Here is a 9840-nt window from a genome sequence, read left to right on the forward strand (position 1 = left end):
TGTCCCTTTAATTTTTTTTACTCCAGAAGAGTACCTCATTCACTTCACTTTAGTCTTCACTTTGTCTGCACCTTATATGCTTGACAAATATTAGCAGGCATTCAATAATCATTTATTTATTTATCTCCCTATATTTTCAAATTAAGTAAAACATATACGGTAAAGTGAACAAATATTAAGTGTATTGCTGAGCTCTCTAATTGTTCAGAACATTACGCTTCGCAGTAAACGGTGTCTTTTCACCCTCAGGTATCCCAGCAAAAAAAATCCGTTTTGTAAGCCTCTCTTTTCCCAGTTTTCCACTGCTCCCTTCCCCAGGCTTTCTTTTGCCCCTGTCAATTTCAAGAGATTTCCTAGACTACAACATTCCAGATCGTCAAATTTGAAATTGTATTTTCCTAGAGGACGGCCTACGACGTCAAGCCCCCTCGTAAATCCCAGGAGACCCTCCAAAGGAGTCCGCCATCTTCCACACAGCGGCATTACGTCTCGCGCATGCGCTTCTGTTTGCGAGGCTGCAAAGAGGGAGATTTTTATCCCTTCTCGGCACCCTTACGTCGTGGGGCACCAGTGTCACGATTTACGTGACGTCCGTTTTTTGCCGGAAGTGGGAAGACGGGAAGGAGGTGTTGCACTTTTCAGAGGGCTTTAACTTTAGGGTTCGGGGTTAATTGTTTAAAATCTCCGAGGTACTGGGGTGAATATATTACCCACTTTACGAAAAGAGACTAGAGTGCGCTCGGAGGCGTGTTTCTAGTGTAAGTTGGTACGCGTCTTTGATGCTGGCTTAAGGGGACCTAAACCATTCTTTTAAAAAAAAGTTCATGGTGCCGCCTCGCTCTCTTTGAAAGGCATTTTCAGAGAGGTGGAACGCCTAGATTCTAGATTGAATCAAACTCTGCCACCGACTTGCTGTGTGCCCTTGGGCCCCTCTCCGAGTCCCAGTGTCTTCATCTATAGATGGAAGAGTAGACAAAGTCTCTTAAGTCACCTCTTAGTTCTGAATGTTATTCCATGCCCGAGCCACAAAGTCCTGGGGTTAAATATCATTGGTCCCTTTTTATAAGGAGGACATTGAGTCCGGTTTGACGACTTCCTCAAGATTGCACAGAAAACTTTTAGAGATTTCAGATATTGAGACTAGAAGATTGTGCTGTAAGTCCACGACCCCGACTCCTTTGTATATTTCTGTATCGGTTCCTGAAACTGGCCTAGAGCAGTTACTGAGATAGTTTGAATGGATGAATGAAACTTTTGATATCAAGGCCAGTGACCCAAGCAGGTCGGTTGTTTCTCTGCCCTTCTAATGTATTAACAGTGTAACACTGCTCCAGGTGTTTCTTCTGCTTTACTTGACTGGGGACTCTGAAACCAGTTCTGTTGTCTTCAACTTAATCAGACAGCATGGAGGCACCTCCGGTCACCATGATGCCTGTTACTGGAGGCACTATTAATATGATGGAGTACCTGCTGCAGGGTAAGTGAACCAGGCAACTTGGATGACTTGTTTTCCTCTCTCTGTTCATCATCTGTGGGGATGAGAGGCTGTTATACAGAGGCAGCCTGCATGATTTCTGGCACTCAATAGATAGCAACTTCTTTAAAAGAATTTAAACGTTAATTATGGTCACAGACACAAACACATTAAATTAAGTGTACAGTTCCGTAGTGTTAATTACATTCACATTGTTGTATAACTGATTTTTAGAACTTTTTCATCTTGCAGAACTGAAACTGTATACCCTTTGAACACTAATTGCTCCTTCTCCTCACCCCCCACCCAGCCCTTCAGCTCTTAGCAACCACCTTTCTATTTTGTTTCTGATTTTGACTACTTTATATATTTCATATGAGTGGACTCATGCAGTGTTTATCTTTTTATGACTGACTGGTTTTACTTAGCATAATGTCCTCAAGGTTCATCCCTACTGTAGCATGTGACTGGATCCCCCTTTTTAAAGCTGAATGACATTTCATTGTGTGGATATACTACGTTTTCTTTATTCATCTGTCATTTGGGTTGCTTTCACCTCTTGGTTATCATGAATATTGCTGCAGCAAACATGGGGGTGCAAATATCTCTTCAAGATTCTGCTTTGAGAGGTGCCTGGGTGGCTCGGTCCTTGAACATCTGCCTTCAGCTCAGGCTGTGATCTCAGGGTCCTGAAATCAAACCCCACATTGGGTTCCCTGCTCAGTTCTCTGCTTCTCTCTCTCCCTCTCCACCCCTCACTCATACTCTCTCTGTCTCTTTCTCTCTCTCAAATAAAATCTTTAAAATAAAATTAAAAGAGTCTAAATTAAAAAAAAAAAAAAAAAGGGCAGGTAAAATAACTTGTCCAGATAGGAGAACTCAAGATCCAGAGAGAGTAGTGATTTTCAGGAGGTCAGATAATGTTTCATGCAAGAGTTTAGACTTTCAGATCATCCATTTGGTAACTTAATATGAATAACATTAGGTTATTAATTTTTACTTCTTAAGCTAACTCTTCAGTCTTTCCCAACCCAGTAAGTGCCACTGTCATTCACCAGTTGCATGAACCAAGCATTTAGGAGTCAATCTCTGCTTTTCACTTTATTCCCACATCTAGTCCCTCTCTAAGTTGTCATATTCGTTTTACTTCCAACATACATATTTTTTTAAGATTTTATTTATTTATTTGACAGAGAGAGTGAGAAAGCACAGCAGGCAAAGCAGCAGAGGGAGAGAGAGGGGCAGACTCCCCACTGAGCAGGAAGCCTGATGCAGGGCTTGATCCTAGGACCCTGTGATCATGACCTGAGCCAAAGGCAGACGCTTAACTGACTGAGCACCCAGGTGCCCCTCAACATATATTTTAAATAAGTATTTTCTCCACCTGCAATGCCTTACACTGGTTTATCTTCCGGGACTTGAACTATTTTAGTAACCTTTTACTTATTACATTGTTTCTACTTCTGTTTATCTCTGTCTCTTCCTACACCAACAGGTAGTCATCTTTTTATTTTTTATTTATTATTATTTTTTTTTTAAAGTAAACTTTGTGCCCTCAACGTGGGGCTTGAGCTCAAGATGCGCAGATCAAGAGTTGCATTCTAGGGGTGCCTCGGTGGTTCAGTTTGTTGAGTGTCTCACTGCTGATTTTGGCTCGGGTCCTGATCTCAGGGTCTTGGGATTGAGCTTCATGTCAGGCTCTGCACACAGTGGAGAGTCTGATTCTCTCCCTCTCCTTCTGCCCCTCTCCCATGTGTGCTCTCTCTCAAATAAATCTTAAAAAAAAAAAAAAAAAAAAGTGGGGAGGAGTTACATGCTCCACCAACTGAGCCTGGTAACAATGTAACACTTCTCCAGGTGTTTCTTGTGCTTCACTTGACTGGAGACTCCTAAACCAGTTCTGTTGTCTTCAACTTAATCAGACAGCATGGAGGCACCTCTGATCACCATGATGCCTGTCACTGGAGACATCATTAATATTTTGGAGTACCTGCTGTAGGGGACCTACCAGGCGTCCCCGGTAGTCATCTTTTTAAATAATTGTTTTATTATTTAAAAATTCAAACTAATACATTGAACAGTCCATTTCTATCCTCTAGGTTTCAGTTTGTATCATTTTGCCATATTTGCTTCATCTTTTTTCTTTCACTATTTTTTAAGTTTTTTTTTTCTTTTAAGAGAGGGAGGGGCAGGAAGTTGGTGGAGGGAGAGGGAGAGAGAGAATCTTTTTTTAAGGTTTTATTTATTTATTTGACAGAGATCACATGTAGGCAGAGAGGCAGGCAGAGAGAGAGAGAGGAAGGGAAGCTGGCTCCCTGCTGAGCAGAGAGCCTGATGCGGGGCTCTATCCCAGAACCCTGGGATTATGACCTGAGCCTAAGGCAGAGGCTTAACCCACTGAGCCACCCAGGTGCCCCGAGAGAGAGAATCTTAAGCAGGCTCTGCTCCCGGCACAGAGCCCGAAACAGGACTTGATCTCAGAACCCTGAGATCATAACTTGAGCTGAAATCAAGAATCAGACCCTTAACTGCCTGAGCCACTTAGGCACCCCTTAAGACTGTATGTTTTTTGTTTTTTGGATTTTTTTTTTAAGATTTTATTTATTCATTCATTTTTCAGTGAGAGAGTGAGTACACACAAACAGGCAGAGTGGCAGGCAGAGGCAACGAGAGAAGCAGGCTCCTGGCCGAGCTAGGAGCTTGATGCGGGACTCCATCCCAGGATCCTGGGATCATGACCTGGGCTGAAGGCAGTGGCTTAACCAATTTAGCCACCCAGGCGTCCCAAGACTGTATGTTTAAGTAATCTCTACACCCAGCCTTGGGCTCAGACTTACAAGTCTGATATCAAAGAGTCACATGCTCCACTGACTGAGCCAGGCATATTCCCCTCTTTTGCTGTTCTTAAAGAAAATTTCTGCGGGCACCTGGGTGGCTCAGTTGGTTGAGCGATTGCCTTCGGTTCAGGTCGTGATTCTGGAGTTCCAGGATCAAACCCCACATTGGGCTCCCTGCTCAGCGGGGAGTCTTCTTCTCCCTCTGACCTCTCCCCTCTCATTCTCTCTCTCTCAAATAAATAAATAAAATCTTAAAAAAAAAAGAAAATTTCTGACTTGTAACATTTTATTCCTAAACTCTTCAGTAAGCCTATCTAAAAAACAAGGATATTTTTCTTCATAACCTTAATACCATCATTATTATCTTAAGAAAATTAATAATATATTTTAATGTCACCTAACATCTAATCCATATTCAAAAGTTTGTCCCCAGCTGTGCCCAGAATGTATTTTTTAAACAAGATGCCATCAAGTATCATGCATTACATTTGATAATTGTGTCTCTTAAAAAGTCTCTCTTCATTTGGACCAGTCTCCCCTCAGCTACACTTTTTTGCCTCATGACTGTTTCTTGTTGAAAAGTCCATACCAGTGGTCCTGGAATGAGCCTCTGAAAATGTGAATGCAGTCATGTCTTTCCCTGTTTTGATGACAATAAAGTGCAGAGCCCATAGTTGCCCAGTGACCTCTGCGTAGAGTACCACCTTCACCACGAACTGTATGTCAGGCCTGCACTGCTGTGGCCCAGGCAAATCCTCACTTGGTTCTACCTTCTCACTCAGAGCACTTCAGGCACAAACACTGATACCTCTCCATTTTCTTTAATTGCCCAAGCCCTTTCCTGCCTCTGTGCCTTAGCCCTTGAAGATCCCCCTGGCCCAGTACTTTTCTCCAGCTCTTCACAGAACCGCCTCATTTTCATTCTTCAGTTTTCAGCCCAGTTGCATCCCCTTAGGGAGACCTTCTTTGACTCCAGCCCCTCAGAAAGGTCTTCTCTTCTCCATCCCCACCAGTTGCTCTCTATCCCATCTTCCTTTTATTTCCTTGTATTACTGTTTGCTTACTTATTTATTTTTTGTTTCCCCCACTAAATGGTAATCTCCCTTAGGGCATGGACCCCAGCTTCCTAGCATAGTGCCTAGAATAGCACTCAAAAAGTATATGTTGAATGAACCAACACTGACAAATGTTTGAGGAATGGGGTCTTCTGGGTGGCTCAGGTCATGATCCTGGGATCGAGCCCCGCACTGAGTTTCCTGCTGACAAGGCAGCCTGCTTCTCCTCTCCCTCTGCCTGCCACTCACTCTGGTTTTGCTCTCTCCCTCTCTCTGTCCAGTAAATAAATAAAATCTTTAAGAAAAGATGTTTGAGGAATGAACAAACACATCTCTGATACTGTCCTGAATGTAGGGTACAATGTATTGAATGTAGGACTTGTTCCCTGCTCCCATGATCTTCTGTCCTGTGATTACTGGGATCTGATCTGTTGCTTTTCCTACAACACTCCCCATTCTCAAAAATTCAGTCTTTTGAGTCTCACTATCAGTATTTACTTTAGTAACAATAGTCTTATTTATTTTAACAGATTTAGTCAATAAATGTTTGAATACGTTACTAGCATTGGTGTATCATCAGTGGAGGGAGAAAGATGAATAAAGTATCAGTATACAACTGATATATTGAAAGATGACTAAAGAATTGAGGTGATAATGCTAAAGAAAACTAAAGCAGGGAGGTGGAAAGAGATTGGAGAGACGTGTGTTATCTTGTTCAGGGTGATTTAAAAAGACCTCTCTGATAAAGTGACACTTGAGCAAAGACCTGAAGGAAGTGATGGGGCGATGCATGCAGCTACTGGTGAGAAAAATTTTCTAAGTGTAGGGACTATGGGAAGAGACTCTGAAGAGAAATACTTTATCAAGTACTTGGCATTTTCAGGAAATAATAGGAAGATCACTGTAGCTAGAGAGAGTGATCTAGGGGAATAGTTGAAGGAAATGATGTTGGACTGGTAGCAAAGCAGAGTCCACAATGTATAGGACCTTGTAGATGATCGTAAAGACTTTAGGATTTATTCTGAATGACACGGGAAGCCATTGGAGGGTCCTAAGCAGAGGACTGTTCTTATCTGCCTTCTATTCAAAAAGACCTCTTGGCTGTTGTGTATAGAAGAGAAGCAGGCGAGGGTAGAAGCAGGCTATTGCAAAAACCAGGTAAGAAATGAGAGAAACTTGGACTAGATGGAAATGAATGAGGAAGTGAAACATGATTGTATTCTGCACATATTTTTTAAAAAATTACAGATAGGATGTGAGATGGGGGAAAGAAAGGAGTCAGGATGATTCTGTGGTTTGGAGCCTGGGTCACTGGAAGCACAGAGTTTGCATTTACCGTAATGGAGAAGACTGCAGGAGGAGTAAGATTGTGGAGGAAAAGCCAGCAATTGGATATGAACACACGAAGATAAAGGAAACAGTTGGATATATGAGTCTATAGCTCATGAGATAAATACAGGTGTCCTCAGGGCATAAATGATATTTGAAGCCATAGCACCAAATTAGGTCACTTTGGAAGGAAGAGATTGTTGATAAAGAGGACCAGGATTGAGTCCTAGGATCCTCCAGTGTTTGGGGAAGATGAGAAAGAACCACCGAAGTAAACTTAAAAGGAATGGTCAATTAGTTAGGTGAAGAACTAAGGGAAGAGTTGTGTCCCAGAGGCCAAGGGAAGAGTAGATTTCAAGGTGGGTATAATCTGACAACTATGTCAGATGCTGCTAGGAAGATGAACAAAATGAGAGCAAAGATCAGTGTATTTCTATGGAGCATTTCATTCCTTTGTATTTAAATATGTTACATAAAAAGGAAATGTTATAATATAGATAGAAAACTTGTGTTGCTAGAAATAGAAGATAACTTTTCAAGTAAATGACAGGAGTATTATTATTATTCTAGATAGATACTATGGTTGTTGAGGCCTCTGAGCCCAAAGCCCACTGGCGATTAGTGTTTTAGGGAAGGCCTAAAGGCTTTCCTGTACCAACTAAGATAATGCAAAAAACTGAAAGAGGGTTAACTTTCTCATAAACTTTCTCATATGCTGCCATGGCAGCATAACCTCTCTGAAATCTCATATATTGGACCTATGCTTTACAAACATTGCACTAAACCATTGAGGTTTTTCATTTAAGTTTTTTCAATCTTTTGCTAATCCCAGTACCCAAAATGAAAGATGGGACTCAACCATACTCTTTCCTTCTTCAGGAAGCGTTCTAGATCACAGTTTGGAAAGCCTTATCCACCGCCTTCGTGGTTTGTGTGATAACATGGAACCTGAGACTTTCCTTGACCACGAGATGGTATTCCTCCTTAAGGGCCAGCAGGCTAGTCCATTTGTTCTCAGGGCCCGGCGTTCTATGGACAGGGGAGGAGCACCCTGGCATCTGCGTTACCTGGGACAGCCAGAAATGGGAGACAAGAACCGCCATGCCCTGGTGCGCAATTGTGTAGACATTGCAACATCTGAGAACCTCACTGACTTCTTGATGGAAATGGGCTTCCGCATGGACCATGAGTTTGTCGCCAAGGGTCACTTGTTCCGTAAGGGTATCATGAAGATTATGGTGTACAAGATCTTCCGCATCCTGGTGCCAGGAAACACAGACAGCACCGAGGCCTTGTCACTTTCCTATCTTGTGGAACTAAGTGTTGTTGCCCCAGCTGGTCAGGACATGGTCTCTGATGACATGAGGAACTTTGCTGAGCAGCTGAAACCTCTGGTTCACCTAGAGAAAATAGACCCCAAGAGGCTCATGTGACTAAGACAGTCTCTCTGCCACCGGGGCCTGACCTCACCTGTTACAAAAAAGAAGATGTTATAAAGGCTCCATTTCACCACTGCCAGCCGGGTGCCTCCCCCAGAAAGGAGAATGAGAACTTCGCTGGTTCTGTAGTTTTCCTCATGTGGCAAGTTCACTTCTGTGACAGCCTTTCCAAATGAAAGACTTAGGATAACAAGACTCTATCCAGTCCTTCTGTATAAGGAAGGGAAACTGAAATAAATTAGCTTTTAGAAAGGAAAGCTTTTACTTGTTTTGCTATTTGTGTATAAGACTGCAAACTTGTACTGTGTGGTAATAAAAGCTATGAAGAGAAACATCTGTGATTCCAATTCTTTATCACCCTGCTAATTTGGGATGGATTCACTACCAGCTGGAACGACCAAAAAAAAAATGACAGTTTTTAGTTTTAATTCTGATAGAGGTGATAGTTTTTACCTTTAACCAAAGTATCACATTCATTGAAAAAAAATTTTTTTTTTAAGATTTTATTTATTTATTAAAGAGAGAGACACAGCAAGAGAGGAAACACAGGCAGGGAGAGTGGGAGAGGGAGAAGCAGGCTCCCCGTCAAGCAAGGAGCCTGATATGGGATTCGATCCCAGGACGCTGAGATCATGACCTGAGCCGAAGGCAGACACTTAATAGCTGAGCCACCCAGGTGCTTCAAAAAATTTTTAAATACAAAAATAAAACCTGTCATCCTATAATTCAAAAAGATATACTATCTTTATTCTGTTATATATACTTTTAATCTTTATTTTATAAATATATATGAGATTGATTGATTTTTTGAGATTTTATTTATTTGACAGAGACATATCAAGAGAGGGAACGCAAGCAGGGGGAGTGGGAGAGGGAGAAAGCAGGCTTCCCGCCATGCAGGAAGCCTGATGCGGGGCTCAAACCCAGGACCCTGAGATCATGACCTGAGCTGAAAGCAGACACTTAACTACTGAGCCACCCAGGTGCCCCAAGATATATTTATTTTGTAAAATATTCTTTATATACTAGTTTATACCCTTCTTTTGTTGTTGTTGTTATTGTTTGTTTGTTTATATCACCTTTTCAGGACATTAGGCTATAGTGCTCTTCTATAAAAACAAAAACCCCATTAAAATAGGGAATTGAGGGCTGCCTGGGTGGCTCAGTGGGTTAAGCCTCTGCCTTCAGCTCAGGTCATGATCTCAGGGTCCTGGGATCGAGTCCCGCATCGGGCTCTCTGCTAGGCAGGGAGCCTGCTCCTTTCTCTCTCTACTTGTGATCTCTGTCAAGTAAAATCTTTAAAAAAAAAAAAAAAAAGGGAATTGAGGCAGAGATTAATTAGCTTTTTATGGGCGATACAGATACTAATTAGCAGAGATGGTATGTAAATATTGATAATTATAATTGCTATGTGTATCCCATCATGCAGATTTTCATAACTTAATTGATTCCCCTACTTTGGAATTTTTAGTTTGTTCCTAATTTTTGGCTTTTAAAAACATCCTCTAGGGGTGCCTGGGTGGCTCAGTGTATTGAGCATATGACTCTCGGTTTCAGCTCAGGTGGTGATCTTGGGATTATGGGACTGAGCCCCGTTTGGCCTTCATGCTGGGGGCAGAATCTGTTTAAGAGTATCTCTCTCCCTCTGCCTCTCCCCCTGCCTCCACACTCACTCTCTTAAGATCAATGGATAAAATTAAAAAAAA

At 42.0% G+C, this 9840-nt stretch overlaps 1 protein-coding gene across 5 annotated transcripts; it reads left to right on the plus strand.

Moving 5' to 3' along the window:
• The first annotated feature begins 600 nt into the window (after positions 1–600).
• On the plus strand, positions 601–8468 carry MED18 (mediator complex subunit 18). Of its 5 annotated transcripts, none has more exons than XM_059375865.1 (3): positions 601–766; positions 1335–1477; positions 7575–8468. In XM_059375865.1, the coding sequence occupies exons 2-3, from the start codon at positions 1405–1407 to the stop codon at positions 8126–8128; spliced, it is 627 nt and encodes a 208-aa protein (XP_059231848.1). In that variant the 5' UTR covers positions 601–766; positions 1335–1404; the 3' UTR covers positions 8129–8468. The 5 variants fall into 5 exon arrangements, with proteins under 5 accessions (XP_059231848.1, XP_059231850.1, XP_059231847.1 ...); XM_059375867.1 differs by having other exon boundaries at positions 601–758; positions 1319–1477; XM_059375864.1 differs by having other exon boundaries at positions 601–758.
• Positions 8469–9840: the final 1372 nt, after the last annotated feature.

Source organism: Mustela nigripes, chromosome 14, assembly GCF_022355385.1.
Source record: "Mustela nigripes isolate SB6536 chromosome 14, MUSNIG.SB6536, whole genome shotgun sequence".
Lineage (NCBI taxonomy): Eukaryota > Metazoa > Chordata > Mammalia > Carnivora > Mustelidae > Mustela > Mustela nigripes.